The sequence below is a fragment of the Leptodactylus fuscus genome, chromosome 6 (assembly GCF_031893055.1).
Source record: "Leptodactylus fuscus isolate aLepFus1 chromosome 6, aLepFus1.hap2, whole genome shotgun sequence".
Taxonomy (NCBI): domain Eukaryota; kingdom Metazoa; phylum Chordata; class Amphibia; order Anura; family Leptodactylidae; genus Leptodactylus; species Leptodactylus fuscus.
In genome coordinates, this window is record NC_134270.1 from 16,944,070 (window position 1) to 16,964,223 (window position 20,154).

The 20,154-nt window shown below is 44.1% G+C and overlaps 1 protein-coding gene across 1 annotated transcript in view; it reads left to right on the plus strand.

Annotated features, from left to right (window-relative positions):
* LOC142210341 (cytohesin-1) overlaps positions 1 to 20,154 on the plus strand; it is a 33,742-nt gene extending 13,588 nt beyond the window's left edge. Inside the window, exons 2-13 of the mRNA XM_075279420.1 lie at positions 986 to 1,068; positions 3,360 to 3,424; positions 3,950 to 4,016; positions 5,099 to 5,217; positions 6,890 to 6,970; positions 7,750 to 7,862; positions 8,793 to 8,941; positions 9,092 to 9,204; positions 10,565 to 10,643; positions 15,564 to 15,635; positions 17,205 to 17,359; positions 18,681 to 20,154. Coding sequence (XP_075135521.1) covers positions 986 to 1,068; positions 3,360 to 3,424; positions 3,950 to 4,016; positions 5,099 to 5,217; positions 6,890 to 6,970; positions 7,750 to 7,862; positions 8,793 to 8,941; positions 9,092 to 9,204; positions 10,565 to 10,643; positions 15,564 to 15,635; positions 17,205 to 17,359; positions 18,681 to 18,759 — 1,175 coding nt within the window. The 3' untranslated portion in view covers positions 18,760 to 20,154. The remainder of the gene's footprint in view (positions 1 to 985; positions 1,069 to 3,359; positions 3,425 to 3,949; positions 4,017 to 5,098; positions 5,218 to 6,889; positions 6,971 to 7,749; positions 7,863 to 8,792; positions 8,942 to 9,091; positions 9,205 to 10,564; positions 10,644 to 15,563; positions 15,636 to 17,204; positions 17,360 to 18,680) is intronic.

Genomic DNA, 20,154 nt, shown 5'->3' on the forward strand with positions numbered 1-20,154 from the left:
TTATGAATTTATGTTCACATGGCTTCAAGACTGTTATGAATTTATGTTCACACTAGCCTCTGCCCAACGACTTCATCTGCGGGTTGTTGGTATCGATAATCCGCCTATATTCAGCAAATTGCTGCCATTGATGTTTTGCCTGCCCTGGCGTTTTGGCAGCTCTTAAGCTGTCCTGCTGGACTTGTTCCTCACGCCGTGCCTGTGATTGTTCTGGCATCTCAGCAGCTCGCTGGGACACCATATGATGAGTGTGTTGTTGGCGTTGATGATCCGCCTGCTGTGGTTTTTCGGCAGCTCTCAAGCTGTCCTGTTGCTCAACTCATTCCTCGTGCTGTGCCCGTGATTGCTCCAGCGTCTCAGCAGCTGACTGGGACACCATGAAATGAGTGTGTTGCTGGTGTAAATGATCCACCTGCTCCGGCGTTTCATCAACTGTCAAGATGGCCTGCCACTGAACTCGTTCCTTGCGCTGTGCCCGTGATTGTTCCAGCATCTCAGCAGCTCGCTGCTTGCAGGACTTTTCTCTCTGCATTTTTCATGCAGCGAGGGGAACGGAATGGCCCGAATGCAGATGTAAACCGGGCCTTACCCCAGTGGATTTCCCTGTGGCTTTTTCTGGCTTTGCTCTGTACATTTTCTGGAGCAAATCCAGCATATGTGAATGTAGGCCAAGGAAGCCTGCAGCTGTGTAAGCACGATGTGGTTTTCAGTCCTTCCTCTGCAGGTATACCATGATTCTGTCACAGTACACACTAGACAGGTTTTGCGATGACGTTACACATGAGGTCACCCGGTGATATGGATGCGACAACATTGCAGCAGCGATATCTGGTGGAGCGTATCGGTGAGTCAGGAGACTTGTATAGAACATGAGCGGATGTTATTAGGGTTTGGACTGTTGAACCAGTTTTAATAGCAAACATAGTGACACATACATGTGATATTGTTGGATGCGTGTGAATAAACAATTATAACTTTTCTCTAGTGCCCAGCGACTTGACGCCTCAAGAGAGAGAAGAATTGGAGAACATCCAGCGCAGGAAACAGAAACTGCTGGAAGATATTCAGGTGAGTGTCATCTTCACCTTGGAAAAAGTTCATTCATGTGTTGCAGCCTTAAAGGGGTTTTATATACTGATGATCTATCCATAGGATCAGTCTTCAGTCTCTGATCTGTGGGGGTCTAAGACCCAGACCCTGCACACATCTGCTATAGCAGTGGATGGGGAGCAGAAGCAGCTGTACTCCTATTCAAGTAATAGTAGTGTAGTTGTCGTTCCTCAGTGACCCTGCCATAGACTGGACGGAGCTGCAACGCTTGTCGTATTGCTTGCTGGAATAAGAACAGACTGAGTCCACTCCCTGACTCCTGACAGCGGATCAGCAGATACGAGCAGGGTCCAGGTGTCAGACCTCCACAGAGCAGATCATGATGACCTAAAACATGCATTTGGCACCAGAAACCCCCTTAAGGGTATGTTCACACAGAGCTTTGTGCAGGCCGAAAAAAAAATCTGCTTTAGGGAATGATTTTTACATGTGGTTTTTGCCATATTTTCTTATTCCAGCACACCGTTGTGTTTTTTCCACCTCCCATTGATTTTTTTTAAATGGGTTTTTCAGAGCAGAATCCTCCTGAAGATACGTTGTGTCCCTTTTATTTCCACTAGCTGAAAATATCTGCAAATCTATAGCCTGCAAAAAAAACTGTGTGTGGACATACCCTAAGGATAGGTTCACACAGGGTTTTTTTGGTCCGGAACCTCAGGTTCCGGTCCAAAATATGGGTTGCTGCGACTGGATTCCAGTGCACTGCACCAGCATCCAGTCGTGCACTCCGCTCTGGATTAGGCCCAATGAATGGGCCTAGTCGGGAGGGAGTGTCTTCAGGCGGATTCGCGAGGCGACTCCACCTGTAGAATGAGCATGTCCGTTCTTTTTTCCGGGAGCCAGAACAAACGGGAGCTGTCTTTTTGGTCCGCCTCAAAATCCTGACCAAATTACCTGTGTGAACTCAGCCTTAAGGGATTAATCAGGAAATGTTTTACCTAATAGCAGGGAATGTTTTTAAATGAAGAAAAAAATAAATAAATGACCTTTATAGCTCTTTGCTCCTTCATTGCCTCCATTCCAGGGGCCCCTGGTACTTAGAGGACCTTTCACGTCCTCGGGCACATGCAGTATTATATACCGCTAGAAAGCAGACAGTGCACTGAATTCAGCGCACTGTCATTCCGTTACCGATGTCTACCCACTGTCAGAAGGGTGTTCCTACATTTTAGCTGGGCTGTGAGGAACGCCCCTCAGAGTGTACTTGTCCATAGACTAGTACTGGGGGGGGGGGGGCGTTCCTCGTATCTTAGCGACATTGTTGGGCTGAAGGAACACCCCCTCTGACAGTACAAGGCTATGGACAAGTACAGTCAGGAGGAGCGTTCCTCACAGCCCATAGACTGTCAGGAACGCCCTTCTGACAGTGGGTAGACATCAGTAACGGCACCGATATCTCTGAATTCAGCGCACTGTCAGCTTTCTAGAGGTATATAAAACCGCATGCGCCTGAGAACATGAAAGGTCCTCTTTAAGCCGCTGTAGAGTGGTTCATTAAACTAAGCAAAAAAAACAAAACATACTAATACATATATCCTGGATAACCCTATAAAATTGCTGTACTTTGGGTATCTCCAGCACTCTAATTGAAATGAATGGAGCAGTGCATGCGCTGCCTGACCACTGCGCAACCGCAAAAATCCCCAATCCTCCTAATGCGTGAGGGTCTGAGAAATCAGGCCTTTACCATTCTATCCTATCCTAGTCTCTGGATAGTGGGTCACTTACCCGGCTAGGAAATCCCCTTTAATCTATTGCATGTATATAAAATTTTAAAGAGGACCTTTCACCAACTCCAACTCTTTGCATCATTGAATAGGCGCTATTCCACTGAATTTGGTAAAGTTGGATTTTTTTTCTGTAGTCCTTACTATTGCCGAGCAATCATTTATGTTAGTACCGTAATTATGCTCTTAGCTGTCAAGTGGGTGGTCCTACGCTAGAGCAGAAGGACAAGGACCGCCCACATGACAGTAGAGAGCATAATAGTGCTAAAACTAATAGCAATGATTGGTCTGAAACAGTGAGGGCTGGAGAGACCTGTATATATAATAAACATACACGAGACATTGGTGGCATAGGCCATTGGAGACCTTTCAAGCGAAGGAATGTTCTGTATAGTGGGCCATTGCATTATCTTGTCTGCCAGTTGGGTTGTGCTTTTTTAAATTTTATTAAATTTTTTTTCTTTTTTCTTTCTGATTTTTATTTTTTATTTTTTTAATTTTCTTTATTTTATAATTTTGCAGAGACTTAAGGAGGAGATAGCAGAAGTTACAAATGAAATTGAAAATTTGGGAACTCTGGAGGAGAGGTGAGCAAAAAGTTTCTCGCTATTGTCACGTGTAGGACGTTTTTTGGTGGTGTCTAATGTTTGCATAATTATACATATAGCTAGCATTACTATGTACTAGATCGTGTTTGTATTCCTATTTCTATTAGTTGAATGACTAGGAATAATCTATTACTTAGTTATATCCAGGACTGTTTGAATGTTTTAGGCAGATGTGGGGAAAATGATGCACAGGTTAAAAAAACAAACAAAAAACCTTCAGAAATAGAAGGGGTCATAGTTTAATTTCAACGGGTGACACCAAATATTGATGAGATTGACATTTCGGTCTTTTGTACATTGAGAAAAGTAAACCATTTACTCTTCTATTTCCAAAAGCATATAGAATTAATTTTTCCACAGCTGCCTAAAACTTTTGCACAGTACTGTTTAGCACATTGCATCTTGGTTACTGTACTGGCAAAAGATAATCTGAGCGGGGTGATTGGGCTCTGATTATTAGCTGTGTGTTGTCTTCTGTGATACTAACCATCCACTGCTCAACAGGAAAAATATGCAAAAGAATAAACAGATTGCAATGGGAAGAAAAAAATTCAATATGGACCCTAAAAAGGTACGGAGCGTGTGAAGTGTCCTATTAGTAGGGTATGTGCGGTCCATTATGTGCAGTTAGTCATGGACATACAAATAAAGTTGTTTTTGTTTTTTTGCTAGAGGATTTATTTTTTTAAACTTTTCGTCATCTCCACCAACCAAGGTTCTTTCCATCCTTCAATAGGCTCCACTTCACTGATTCCAGCACAGCTGGAATTTTTTCTCTAGCCCCCACCATTCCCGAGCAATTATTTGTGTTAGTTTCAGCACAGTTATGCTCTGTACTATCAGGTGGGCGGTCCTAGACTAGAACCGCCCACCTGACACTAGAGAACATGAAAGTGCTGAAGCATGTAACAGCATTGATTGCTCGGGAATGGTGGGGGCTAGAGAAAAAATTCCAACTGTGTCGGAATCAGCGAGGCAGCGCCTATTGAAGGATGCTAAGAGGTGGAGATGGTGAACGGTGCCCTTTAATGCAAGATGCTCTTGTTCAGGGGCATCACCTTTTTATCGTAGCCCATCCATCCTAAACACGTTTCAATTTTTGCACATTTTTTTACTGTGTTGTAGGTTATTGGGAATGAGCTGGATACAGGAGGATATACTAGTACATTCAGTGAAGATAACCCACCGCGCTTCGTTCCTGTGTCCAGAACATTCTTGTTAAAGGGGTTTTCAGAGATACTTAAAAAATGTAGGGAATTGCATTAAAACAGTAACCAAGACTTACCCGTTACATCCCCAGACACACCAGGGTCACCATTCTGGGGGTACTCGGCTGTAGAGGTAACGGGTAACGTCCCCATCTACACACGTGACCCTCTGCAGCCAATGATAGACTGTAGAAATCTGTAGTCACATCAGCAATGATCGGCAGGGGGGACCAGAGAGGTTTGGGGGGGTTACTAAGAAGTCTTGATTCTTTAGTTATGATATGCAGTTTCCTTCCTTCAGCCATTTTTGTCATCTTGTATATTTGAAATACTAAAGTCTGGATTTTGGATGACAGATTAAGGGGTTTTATCATGACCCTGTACACACACGACATCACCGAGGGATACCTGCGCTATATTAACCCTGTATCTACATCTTCTGTAGGGTATCCAGTTCTTGATTGAGAACGAACTCCTGACAAATACATGTGAGAGCATCGCCCAGTTCTTGTATAAAGGGGAAGGCTTAAACAAAACTGCTATTGGAGATTACTTGGGGGAACGGTAAGTGTTTTTTTTTTTTTTTTTTTTTTTTTTGTTTTTTTTTTTTAAAAAACCACTTCCGGACCGCACATAGAGTATAAACGTCCGGGAAGTGGTTGCCTAGTTCTGACAGGACGTACCGGTACCGGTCAGAACACAGCAGCTGCACGGAGATCGTGCAGCTGCTTTCACTGAGAGCCGGCTGTAACTTCAGCCGGAGCTCCCAGAGAGATGGCAGGGAAGGTTTATTCCTGTCCCTGCCTTCTCGATTGCTGTGTATACAGCGCTCAATGAGCGCTGTATACACGGCTATGGGCGACGCCGTGATGCCGCCACCCTCTGACCCGGCGGTCACGTGATCCGCCAGGCTCAGTGGCTTATAAGAGCTGCTGGGTCCTACAGGACCCAGATCAGCTCTGTAAGTCTAAAGAACAGTGGGCAGGAGGCTGGATTCCTCCTGCAACTGAGGCTAAATGTACCAAACTCATTTATAGGGGAAATCAGCCTCCCTAACAAAAAAAAAAAAGTGATCAGATGTCCCCAAAGGTCTCTTATGACCTTATGGGGACACAGTCTGAAAAAAAAAAAAAAAAATTAAAATAAAATAATTTTAAAAAATAAATAATATAATACACTAAGAAAACACCGTTATTAAAGGTTATCGCCCCACCCCCGACAACACCATACAAAATAAAAATTACCGTAACGGAGAGGAAAAGCTATTTTATAAAGTTTTTTAGTAGCACTTTGTGTTATTAAATAAAAAAAAAAAATAATAAAGTGAAAACCAGACACAATTTCTTCCTATTATGTTTATATTTTCCTGGATATAAAAAAAATTAAAACAAATTCGAAAATAAAAGCAACATGAAAATAAAACCCTATGTGTCCCCGAAAAAAGACGCAGAAATTAGTTGGAGAGATACGGGAAAAATGTTGCAGACCTCAAAACCGCACATACAAAAAAAAACCAAGAATGTGTCTGGTCCTGGACGACAAATTGGCCTGGTACTGAAGTGGTTAACCCCCCCCATCCTTTTTTTTTCTTTTTAGTGGGGGGAGGCTGATTTTCCCTGCAGCCTCCTGCCCATTACTGCTGAGCTGGTCTGGATCCTCTAGGACCCAGCAGTTCCAACAGTCTCTGATCCCCGGTGGATCACATGACCGCCGCATCATGGCGGCTCCCATAACTGTGTATAGAGCTCTCATTCAGACAGTGCAGTAATAAAACTTTGCTGCCTTCTCTAGAGGAGCTCCGGCTGTAGGTACAGCTGACTCCCCACTTTTGCAGGTGCAGGATTTCGTGCAGCTGCTTAAAACTGCAATGACGTAGGGGTACATCCTTGCAGAACATGAATCTGACTGCCCGGGTGTAAGTACCCAATGGGTGGTCTTGAAGTGGTTAAATCATCTTAGGTTGCTTCTTCATGAGCTGGCAAATCTGGATATGTACTAATCACTATAAAATAGCATCGGCGTCACCAAGAGCTGATCTCGGCATCACCCCAAAAACCACTTCCTGGCGGCCATTATGACTGCAGACTGTAGCATGTAGATAAGAGCAGATCACCAACGCGATTGTGAAATTTTCTAAAATTCTCTGAAAATTGATGTAATATTACAACTGAAATGGTGACTCGTACAATCTTGATATTTTTTTTTAATGCTTTTTGTATCATTTGCTCGTCTTCAGAGATGACTTCAACATCCGGATCCTTCATGCGTTCGTGGAGCTTCACGAGTTCACAGACCTTAATTTGGTGCAGGCGCTTCGGTGAGTTAATTAAATGTAATAGCTTAATAGCCTCTCATATAACATTCCCCTGGACCGTGTACTCAGTATCTGGCACTGATCTATATTACACTCAATGGCAAAAAAAAAAAAAAAAAAAAAAAACCAGCACCAAGAATTAGTTGTTGTCCTGGCCTGAAGCTTTCTTTGTGTTACGATCATCTTTAGAAGCGAATACAATATTACAGCCAAAAGAAAGGATTATTGGGGAAAACTGGACAATTGAGCACAGGCTCTAGGACCCTGTTGGCACCACTAGCCTGGATACAAGATGAAATATGGTTGGGCATGGAGGTATATACAGGATCTGTATGGTATATAGCAGTACATTTACCACAGATGTTACACCTGTAGCCTGGATACAAGATGAGATACGGCAGGACATGGAGGTATATACAGGCTCTGTATGGTATATAGCAGTACATTTACCTATACGTCAGAATGTCTTGGGGGAATATCTAGGAGTCAATGATCTCTCACCAAGAAGTACACTGCCCAAAAGTTGCCTCTGAGAGCCTTTTAGCAGCAATCCAACATTTATAATTATTTTTTATATATTTTTTTAATAATATTTTTATTTTATTATATATTTTTTGTCAATGACTGTATATTTATGTAATAACATCCTTGCAGTAAAATATCCATATAATCCCTATTGTTATTGTCTTATCTTGTCTATTTGTGCATTTCATAATACCAGCCAGATTTACGCTGTTACTTACTATGTTATTCCTCACATTATTCTGTTTTGCCTCCTTCAGTCAGTTCCTGTGGAGCTTCCGCTTACCCGGAGAAGCCCAGAAGATCGACCGCATGATGGAGGCATTTGCCCAGCGTTACTGTCAGTGTAACCCAGGAGTCTTCCAGTCCACAGGTCCATAGTTTATTTGCTGCCTTGTTTTTTTCAGTCTTCTTACATATTTTGCATGTAAACCCTAAGACCTCATATTAACCCTTGGACATAATTGTGTGTCTTGCTGTAAATGGGCATACAGTTAAATCCAGAGCTCTTGTGCTCGCACCATCCGCAGCAAGTCCTGGCTATTACATAGGGCTGATATCTGCAACCACTGGGACTGGAGATGACTCCGATCCACTATAAATTATATGCGCTCCAAGTTGGTGCCATTGAAAAATGCAGCTTACTCTCCAAAAAAAAACAAAAAACAAGCCCTCATACAGCAAGGTCACCAAATCAATACAGAGATTATGGCTCAAAAATTTTAGTTCACGCTTAAAGGGATTCTACCATTAAAAAAACCTTTTTTCTGTGGCTAACACGTTGGAATAGCCTTTAGAAAGGCTATTCGTCTACTACCTTTAGATGGGATCTCCGCCGCGCCGTTCCTTAGTAATACCGTTTTTTACCGGTATGTAAATTAGTTCTCTGGCTGTGATGAGGGCCGCATGCGCAGTCGGCTCTACTAGTGTAAGAGCTGACAGAGGGACGCTGCTGAAGAAAGAAGGGGAGGATCCAGCAGAAGACAGAGACGGCGCAGGATCCTGTTCTTGGGCAGCGGTGGGTACGCCCTCATCGCATTTTCAGCGCTGGGGCCCGCCCCCATCGCTGCCAGAGAGCTAATTTACATACCGGTAAAAAATGGTATTACTAAGGAATGGCGCGGCGGAGATCCCATCTAAAGGTAGGACATGAATAGCCTTTCTAAAGGCTATTCCGACGTGTTAGCCACAGATAAAAGTTTTTTAATGGAATCCCTTTAAGGCCGGCTTTGTTTTTAAAGGGTTAATATACCATTTCTATCTCTTATTCTGACCCCTGCGATCTGGTTTTCTTTGCCCGCAGACACGTGTTACGTGTTATCCTTTGCTATCATCATGTTAAATACCAGCCTGCACAATCCCAATGTGAAGGATAAACCAAACGCCGACCGGTTTATTGCTATGAACCGGGGTATAAACGATGGCGGCGACTTACCCGAGGATCTCTTAAAGGTTCGTACAAATAAGGAAAAAAAATCTACAGTAGAAAATATAGATTTAATATCCGTAAGAATCCAATATTTCCGCTGACGATTTGTCTCATTATATTGGGTTCTCCTGTACTATATATTTTACTTATTGACCTTTATTTTGTCTTTCTAGAATTTATACGACAGTATAAAGAACGAACCATTTAAGATTCCGGAAGATGACGGAAATGATCTCACGCACACGTTCTTCAACCCTGATCGGGAGGGCTGGCTATTAAAGCTGGGTGCGTTAGATTTGGTTCTGTATTTATTAACTGTGTAGGACATCAGAGAGGTCGGGGGGAGGAGGAGAGGAGACTGTGCACTTTATAGACAACTCCTTATATCCGCTCCAGAGTCTTAAAGGGACGGTAAACAAAGTATCTCAGTACTTCCCTTCAAACAACTTGTAATTTTTAAATTTCTATGTCTTGTTTTTCTTTTTCTATGTCTTCTCCATTTGGTCTTCACGGGTTGCTCCCCATTACAGGAGGTAGGTACCTGTAGGTTGTCTGTTCATTATATGTACACGCTGATATAGTGTTCTGACTTCTCTGCTATTTATATATTTCTTTGCATTATAAGAAGTGGTTTAAAATGACAGAAGAGAATAAAATATCTGAACGGGGAATTACAAAACTTTTAATTCTTCCAGATGTTTATGACCAAATATAATAGTTACTGGAAAATAGATGTTACATGGAAGCGATAGGTTAGGTTACTGTCACCAGAACCAGCATATCACCCCAGGCCTGCAGATAGATAGGTTAGTGTCACCAGAACCAGCATATCCCCCCAGCCCTGCAGATAGATAGGTTACTGACACCAGAACCAGCATATCACCCCAGCCCTACAGATAGATAGGTTACTGACACCAGAACCAGCATATCACCCCAGCCCTGCAGATAGATAGGTTACTGGAGTATTCCAAAAAGTAGTGGCTGCTATTTTACTCTCCCATGACCCCTTCTGTCCACCTGGGTTGACCCGGCCTCCAGGGGACACCACATAAATGTCTGGACGTCACGTCCTGATGTTGTGTGCCACTCCCTGTAGACCTATGCATATGTGGCCCTAAACACTAGTAGGGATGGATGAGTGAATAGCAAGCTTTACCTGTTGGAATAATTCAATAGGTAGCGGCCTAATGTGGGGGCCATAAAAGGGAACAGTGTACTGTGTGGGGGAGGTTTTTTTTTGACCTGTAAATGGGGAGGCATGAAAGGGGGCATAGCCTAAAAATTTTGATCAGGAGTGGGGGCTTCAAACATAATTTTGCTTTGGGCCCTGAAATGACAAACATGTCTCTGACTGTGCCTGGCAGTGACAGGGTTATCTGCTTGCCTGTCCCGCACCTTTTCCTTCTGCATTCTTCTTGCATTACTAATGCACCTTCCATATCTGACAGTCGTCCATGTTTGTCAGCAATTAATTGGCCGTCACTTTGTTTGTGCTCAGTCAGAGAACATTTCCGCTTATCTCCTTGTGTCAGATGTCTCTTCCACGGCTGAAAACCTAGACCTGAACCCTGTGGGGTTTTTTTTTGCTTTTGTTTGTTTTTTAGCACCGAATAATTTTTTGATCTACTTATGCCCTATTGTCTTGCAGGTGGCCGTGTTAAGACGTGGAAAAGACGCTGGTTCATTCTGACAGATAACTGCCTGTACTATTTCGAGTATACCACGGTGAGCGGAGCCTGTGTATATGAGACCACAGGGTATAACGTGTACTAGTCTGTATCCACACAGTGAGGTTAATCCTATATAAAGGGCTTTTCTGAGGTTTTACATTAATGGGGTCACGCTGGCGGACTTTAAATGTTTCCCTATACGCTGTAGGGGCAGGAGATTCTATATAGTCTACAATAAAAGTGCGAAACAACAACCAGCCTTATGTAGGGTGGGCTGGACAAGGATAAACTTGCCAGAGTCGACCCCATGGGAGGCCAGAACACGTTCTCTGAGTCACCGTCTGTAGAGACATTTGTAGGACTTGTGATTTACTGAACTGAAATGCAAGATCAGCGGAATAGTGAAGGCGCAGATGTCTGGACATGATCCGTGTGCTCAAGAATTTGGGACGTAACTGCTGCAAAGAAACCATGGTTACATAGACCAAAGAAAAGACACATCGGGACTTAGCCGAGGAACATGGAGGGAGAGGATTTTACTAAACAAAATGCACTAAAACACCCAGGGCACATGCCATGAACCGCATGGTGTAGACATGTTTTGTCATTGGTTGGTGTAGCTTGCATCAGCCACTGTGACCGACAACAGGAAGATATTTAGACTGTGTACAGGCTGGCTGCAGACGACTGTGGTCGTATTCAGTGTGCTATCCGTGTATTTAACACTGACCCATTCATTTCAGTGGACCTATACACACTACCGAGAATTACACGGACCCGTGTGTGGGCCGACAGTCCAGGCCGCAAAATATAGAACAGGTCCTATTCCTGTCCTATTTTATGGCCCTTGCTTCCGTGGCTCCTATTCATTGAATGAAAGGAGCCATGGAAGCGTGACCAGTGCATGGGCAACACACAGGCTTTTAATTCACGGCTGGTCGTCTGCAAACGGCCTCAGTCTAACCCCTCGTTCACATCTGCGTCGGTAATCTGTTCGGGGGAGTCCGCATGGGAACCGCCCGAACCTATTTCCGAACGCATTTGAAAGCGCTGTGCAGTAAAAGCACATGCATCCCCTAGACTATAAAGGGGTCCGTGTGCTTGCTGCCACATCTCCGCAGGGGACATTCGGACAGGAAAGTACTTCACAATTTACTTTCCTGTCCACATGTTCGATGCGGAGATCTGGCGGCAAGCACATGGACCCCATTATAGTCTATGGGGATCTGTGTGCTTTTATTGCAGCACTCGCAAATGCCTTCAGTAGTCCGGGCGGGCCCCAATCCGAACGGATTACCAAACGCAGATGTGAACGAAGGGTAAGACTCTAGAAATATTAAACAGGATAAGTAAATCCACACCTGTGAATTTATAGGCTCAGATTTACTAATAGTTAGACAGGCAGTGTGAACATGCACCAGATTTATCACAGAGACTGGTGCTGGATGATTAATCTGGATGATAATTTTTTTGTTAAATATATATAATATACACACACAATCTGGTAAGCCCTGTAACATTTGGTACCCTTCAGTGTATTTATTTTTGCATCCACTACATTTCCTATTATAAGTACTATACTGCACTATATAGAATATTAGTTATATGATGTATGGAGCAATGTACACTATCCACATAGTATGACAAGCCCTTGGATGATAAGTAACTTGCAGCACCTCCTTAGCGTATTTTAGTTTTGCATCCAGTGTAATACTATACTGCACTATATGTTGGATATTTTCCTCCGTCTCCTATTGGAGTGCATAAAGCATAAAGATGATGTTTACCCAGATGTGCCCCCTACAAGCCGCAGCAGGTCCAGCATAGTCTGCTGATTCCAGTGATGTCTGAAGCATTCCACATACATTACACTACAGGCTTTGCGGCTCTCTATGTATACAATGTACACAAACATGCTAACTATTCCTAATAAGATCATATAGGTTTTAAGCAATGTGTGTGATATATATATATATACAGTCCTATGAAAAAGTTTGGGCACCCCTATTAATCTTAATCATTTTTAGTTCTAACTAACAGCCATTTCAGTTTGATATATCTAATAACTGATGGACACAGTAATATTTCAGGATTGAAATGAGGTTTATTGTACTAACAGAAAATGTGCAATATGCATTAAACCAAAATTTGACCGGTGCAAAAATATGGGCACCTCAACAGAAAAGTGACATTAATATTTAGTAGATCCTCCTTTTGCAAAGATAACAGCCTCTAGTCGCTTCCTGTAGCTTTTAATCAGTTCCTGGATCCTGGATGAAGGTATTTTGGACCATTTCTTTCTACAAAACAATTCAAGTTCAGTTAAGTTAGATGGTCGCCGAACATGGACAGCCCGCTCTCAAATGATCTGAAAACAAAGATTGTTCAACATAGTTGTTCAGGGGAAGGATACAAAACGTTGTCTCAGAGATTTAACCTGTCAGTTTCCACTGTGAGGAACATAGTAAGGAAATGGAAGACCACAGGGACAGTTCTTGTTAAGCCCAGAAGTGGCAGGCCAAGAAAAATATCAGAAAGGCAGAGAAGAAGAATGGTGAGAACAGTCAAGGACAATCCACAGACCACCTCCAAAGAGCTGCAGCATCATCTTGCTGCAGATGGTGTCACTGTGCATCGGTCAACAATACAGCGCACTTTGCACAAGGAGAAGCTGTATGGGAGAGTGATGAGAAAGAAGCCGTTTCTGCATGTACGCCACAAATAGAGTTGCCTGAGGTATGCAAAAGCACATTTGGACAAGCCAGCTTCATTTTGGAAACAAAGATTGAGTTGTTTGGTTATAAAAAAAGGCGTTCTGCATGGCGTCCAAAAAGAAACAGCATTCCAAGAAAAACACATGCTACCCACTGTAAAATTTGGTGGAGGTTCCATCATGCTTTGGGGCTGTGTGGCCAATGCCGGCATCGGGAATCTTGTTAAAGTTGAGGGTCGCATGGATTCCACTCAATATCAGCAGATTCTTGAGAATAATGTTCAAGAATCAGTGACGAAGTTGAAGTTACGCCGGGGATAGATATTTCAGCAAGACAATGATCCAAAACACCGCTCCAAATCCTCAGGCATTCATGCAGAGGAACAATTACAATGTTCTGGAATGGCCATCCCAGTCCCCAGACCTGAATATCATTGAACATCTGTGGGATGATTGGAAGCGGGCTGTCCATGCTCGGCGACCATCTAACTTAACTGAACTTGAATTGTTTGTCCAAAATACCTTTATCCAGGATCCAGGAACTGATTAAAAGCTACAGGAAGCGACTAGAGGCTGTTATCTTTGCAAAAGGAGGATGTACTAAATATTAATGTCACTTTTCTGTTGAGGTGCCCATACTTTTGCACCGGTCAAATTTTGGTTTAATGCATATTGCGCATTTTCTGTTAGTACAATAAACCTCATTTCAATCCTGAAATATTACTGTGTCCATCAGTTATTAGATATATCAAACTGAAATGGCTGTTGCAAATACCAAAATATTTAGAACTAAAAAAAGATTAATAGGGGTGCCCAAACTTTTTCATAGGACTGTATGTATATATATATATATATATATATATATATATATATATATATATATATAATCTGGGCCAGATATGGTAATACTAGCATTACCCGCGACTTCGTCTGCGCCGCCCTTAGTCCCTTCCTAAGATGTATGTGTTTCACAGTATGTAATGAGTTTTTTAATGTGTTTGGGGAGGTTTTTATTTTTGGTCATTTTTTTTTGTAAATTTTGTTTCTGCATTTATTGCACTCTCTAGGGGTCTCGAACCCCAGGGTGTGTGATTAGTAATGCAATGCATAATACTGGCACTTTGATTGCAGGCTACGTAGCATAGGGTGCAATAGAAGCGCCGGTGTTATGCAATGCATAGGCTGCAATAGAACCGTGGGTTTTATGCTATGCTTTGCATAATACCGGTCGGTGGGCGCAATGATCGTCCACTTTAACCCTTCCAGCGCCTCAGTCACAGCTGACCGAGGCACCATTTCCTCCACCGGCGCGTGGGCGCTGCTATATTCCTTCTCCGCGCCGCCGCCCGGACCAAGCTCCGGGGTCGGCGTCACATTTCTATGGCAGCCGGGAGCGTTGCGCAGGGTCCCTGTCCTGTCGGTCTTACGCTCCTACTGCAGCCTATGCTACGTAGTCTGCAGTAGAAGTGCCGGCTTTATGCTATGCATTGCATAATAGCAGTTTCTGTTGCAGGCTACGTAGCATAGGCTGCAGTAGGAGCGAAAGACCGACAGACCGGGAACTGTGTGCAAGGCTCCCTGCTGCCATAGCAACGTGATGCCGGCCCCGGAGCTTAGTCCGGGTGCCGGCACGGAGAAGGAACATCGCAGCGCCCACGCGCTGGCGGAGGAAATGGCGCCTCGGTCAGCTGTGACTGATTCGCTGTTAGGGTTAATGGGGATTATCGTTGCGGACACCGGACACCCCCCACCCCGCTGGACTCACCTTGTGCATGCTGTCTAGGCCGCAACATCTACCGGCATGAGCAGTCCTGTGTAGACGGCCTGGGATGGTAGCGGCAGCCGGAACATGCGGGCTGCCGCCGTGTTGACTACCGTCTCCCCGGTCAATCGCCCTGCCCACATTCCGCCGGCAATGTATGGTGCCGCAGCACTGGCTCCATAGCCCGCCCATACCCTGCCATGCACCAATAGGAGGTGCGTGGAAAGACCTGGGCTGGCATAATGCCAGCGCCTACAGCAGACCCGGAGTGAACTTTTGAGGGTTGCGGTGGCGATTTGGGGTGAGTGACCCACATTTAGAGTAGCCTATCCTTCCTTCCTGGCCAATATGTTGGTGTGGGTGAAACTTCAACAAAATCCATTCAGCTGTTTGGCTGTGATTGAGGAACAAACATCCAAACTCACAAACTTTCACCTTTATAATATTAGTAGGGTTCTGTTATTGATTTATCTTTATATTTTCACTCTTTGTTCCTGCAGGACAAGGAGCCTCGGGGGATTATACCCTTAGAAAATTTGAGCATTCGAGAAGTTGAAGATTCTAAAAAACCTGTAAGTTTATTCAAAATCAACTATTACTAATCATCGTGTACACTATGCCGCAAAAAGTATTGGAGTGAGTTCACACACAGGGTTTTTGCAGGCGGATTTAGAGGTAGAATCTTCCACAAAAAAAACAACAAACATCTCCCATTCTTTTCTATGGGAGTCAGTAGCAGATTATTTTCCTCTAGTTGTTTTTTCCACCTGTCTTCTATCTGTGAATGAGAGGTGGAAAAAATGCAACACCGTATGGTTTTTGCAAAAACCGCTAATGTTTGCAGGGGATTTTCCAGGACCGTCTACAAATCTGTGTTGGAGGTAAAAAAAAAAAACGCGTCCCATAATAATTCCTTCAGCCTGCAAAAAAATTCCGTGTGAACATACCTTTTCCTAGATGTTCCGTAGGATTGGTCAGTCAAAGGGTTTACGCAGCACACTCCTCCTGGTTGCATATACATACTTGGGACTGACCACTTTCCCAATTGTTGTAGTATTCTGCAACATATAAGAAGTAGAACAGCGCACCGATTCTGGAGTTACTTGTTAAAGGGGACCTTTCATGTCCTCAGAGATGTGTGCTATTGTATACCACTAGAATGCCAACAGTGCATGGAATCTGGCTCACTGTCCGCTTACTCAGTATGCGCCCTGGTGCTGGAGATGCACCGCTATGTGTCCTGGTGCTGTTAGTTTCCGCACTGATATCTCCTCACTGTCAGAAATGCGGCCCTTACAGGTTAGCAACATCTCTAAATTGTGAGGAACATCACTCCCTTCCCCTGACAGTATGACGCTAGCCTGGAAGGCTCACCTTTCTGACAGTGGAGGGATATCGGTGCTGAAACTAACAGCACCGATTTCTCCAGCACCCAGGCACATACCGCCAAAGCTAAAAGTGCCCTGAATTCAGCACACTGTCGGCTTTCTAGCGCTATATAATACCGCCCATCTGCGAGGACATGAAAGGTGCTCTTTAAGGCTAAGGCCCCACGTAGCATCCTGCAGCAAAAAGGTGTTGAGGGTAAAACCATGGCGTTTTTTTCCGCAGCGCTTTCCTTTCCGGACTTTCTGTTTCAAATATATCTATGGGGAAATCTCCGTAGGTATGATTGACACAACGGTTTTGGAAATTGCAGCGTGTCTACTGCATGTATTTTTCCACAAAGTGGGGATGGGATTTTCTAGAATCTCATTCACTTTGTTGTGACTATATAAGGCTGTTTTTTGAAGGGGGGTTTCCGCAAACCACGGAGTTTACACCACCTGGGGCCCTGACCGTACTCAAGTTTTATTGTAGTCTCATCAAACGCCGTACAAATACAATATTTATTGTCAAATATAATGCCAACGTTTCACATGACAACCCTTCGTCAGGCAGAATTATAGATCTAAGTGGCCACTGTTGAGACTAAGGAAAGGGGTTTCTGACCACGAATGGTGGGTGTGGGAGCGGGTAAGTGGTAGCGCGGTGTAGAGCCAGTAGGTGTGTTACTGTCATAAGACAGTTACATATAGAACATGATATATATGTCTTCTGCTCTTTCTTGATGCTGATCATCATCTTCCGTTTTTCTTCAGAACTGTTTTGAGTTGTTTATACCGGACAACAAAGACCAAGTGATCAAGGCGTGCAAGACCGAGGCGGATGGGAGGGTGGTAGAGGGGAACCACACGGTGTATCGAATTTCCGCACCAACGCCTGAAGAGAAAGAGGAATGGATGAAGAGTATAAAGTAAGTATCAGTCTGATGTACCGACCATGTGAGAAGAGAATGGGGGTGACACTGTGACCACAGGAAGGGGGTGTTGATGTTCAGCGACTCCCAATGGGAAAGGGAGGGGGGGGGCGGGGGAGTCCATTGACCTTCCTAGTATAGGCCATCTATATCAGCGGTGGGTTGTAGAAAGATGGACCCCCAGTCGCCATTGCTTGTGCAGGCTCTTCTGCCTCTTCGTAGAATACACAGCCCCTTATACCGTATGGCAGTCTGTGAGCAATGTGGCACCTACAAACAGCCGATTTGCTAGAGATAGTGTTGTGAATCCAGTCATTCTCTACTTATTTTTACAGAAGTTGTAGATCAATTTTCAATTTCAATGTTCAATTTTGGAAAAATTTCATTGCATATAAACCCAGTGTGAACATACCTTAAGTAAATGGTGATGCAAGAGATCTCTGATGGTCGTCAGACTAAGCGTATCTCATCGAAGGGGGCAGCATGTTTCTGCAGGACTGTCAGTAGGCAAGCACTGTCTAACCCAAGATGACGGACTGATTTTTGTATGTGTGATTCATCGTCTCTGCCTAGAGTTCTCCTTTAACAGGTCCCAAATATTGTATATTGTACTCCTAACTCTGTCCGTGGCTGCAAAGACAACAAATAAACCTTTGGGGTAAGTTCACATGGAGGAATTTGCCGGGGATTTTGCCCCCATGGCAGAATTGGCCCAGATTGTAGCAGGACAGGGAAAAAAAAAAATTAGTCTCCTGCTCAATCTTGTCATGGATTCTGCAGCTCGAGTCTCCCCGCAGATCAGGTCCATTTATCTGGGTCAAAGCTGTGAATAAATGCCGATGTCCTGCATCCCGTCACGGGTAGCCGATGACTCTGAAAATGACGAGGAATTCCTCCTCCGTGTGAACTTACTCTTATACTTACCTAGGGATAGATCAAATAAGTCTCTTGTGCTCCCGGCACCTGTACAGCTCTTCACAGAAGATGGAGGAGGGCACCTTTGGCTTCATCGCACGTGCAAATGATGTCCAACACATGTACTGAAGCCGAGGTCACCCCCTCCCAAATACAGTAAGGAGCTGTAATAGGCATACAGGAGCTGGGTAAGTACAAAGGTTTTCTTTTAGATGCTAAATCACTGGTCTATAAGGACTTCTAGGTGGTTGAGTGGTCCAGAAAGATTGCCCTTTACGCTTTGCATTGCAAGTGTGTCTGGATATGATGAGTGATACAGGAAAGTGTGCGATACACCACGTCTGCAGGTCTGTTTGGATCCGAGTCTCATCCCAACTTGTTCGCCGTCTTCTCCTCCTTGCAGAGCTGCCATCAGCAGAGACCCCTTCTATGAGATGCTGGCCGCCCGAAAGAAGAAGGTGTCGTCTACAAAGAGACATTAGACCCATTCTGTGCAAGGCAGGAGGTGTGCGGTACACAATACAAGGGTGACCTGGCTGTCCTGGAATATTGCCATTACGTGCCTTCATTACCTATTTATTTCTATGAGTGTTTTTCATGTTCTATATGTACTGCCATATGATGTTCTATATGTACTGCCATATATATATGTACTGCCAGTTCTGTTCCAACAATTCTTCAGTGCAGTGGAGGTTTTATTGTACTTGGTGCAGTACCCTTAAAGGGGTGGTCCAGGAAATAAAGTTTTTTTTCCTGGAGGCTAGGGAACGTGAAAATTAAAAAAAACAAAAAGAAAACCTACTCTCCTGTCCTCAGTGCTCCAGTGTCCCAGGCTGCTGTCAGGTCCTGTCCCCGAACTGGACCGCGGTGGGAGACATTGGAGCATCAGAGACAAGTGAGTGTGTATGTGATTTTTTTTTTTTTTTTAACCTTCCCTGGCCTCCAGGAAAAAAACTTTATTTCCTGAACAACCCCTTTAAGTTTTACCTTAAAGTGCAAGCCACTTGCCATGAAGCAGACTGCAAGGCTAAACGACGCCCATAGTATAGCGGATGCTGTAGATAAAATGCCATGTTCGCTTCATTGACTCTGCACCACCAGGCCCAGCATGGGCAGGTCCTGAGGTCCTCAATGATGTTTTGGTGACCAAGGACCATGGTGTCTTATGACACTGTTGTGTGTTCTTACAGCTTGCACAGTTTCTTGGTCCGGTATCCTCGGCCTTTCTCCTCTCCTGTTTAGGGGAACCTGTCAGGTGGGTTTCGACTTCCAAACTTGGACAGTAAAAGGTTAACAATATTATCCTTCTGTATTCTGGCCAAAGTAGCATCACTGAAAAAGTACTTTGAGGATGGCGCCCCCTGTATTCTATTGACCCGTAAACAGTCATAGGGGTGGAGCTGCTCCTTTGAAGAGTCACGCTGGCCATGCCCCCTATCCTGACTTGAATGCCATTCCACAGGGCCCGCAACGTCTGCCCAATGCATATTGTCAGTGTCACTGGAGATGGATTGTGATCTGGCCTGTGGGATGGAGACGGGGCTGGACAGTGTTACGGATCAGACGAGTGGCTCCACCCCTATGACTACTTAGAGGTCATTAGAATTAGACAGTGCACGCGGCTTTTATAGTACATTTTCTTAGTTGTGCTGCATTGGCCAGACAAGAGAATGACGCCATCAGTCTGGGGACCTTGGTTCTCCCAACAGGTTCCCTTTAAGATGCGGAGACAGATGTAGTTATGTAACTGTGACTTATGTTATGTCTTCTAGGTATAGACTGTGTAAAATCTTGCCGCAATTTGTAGGTGGCAATGAGCGACGTCTTTTCTATATGTAGCACATACATGAATGAATAATAAACTATGTGTATAATAA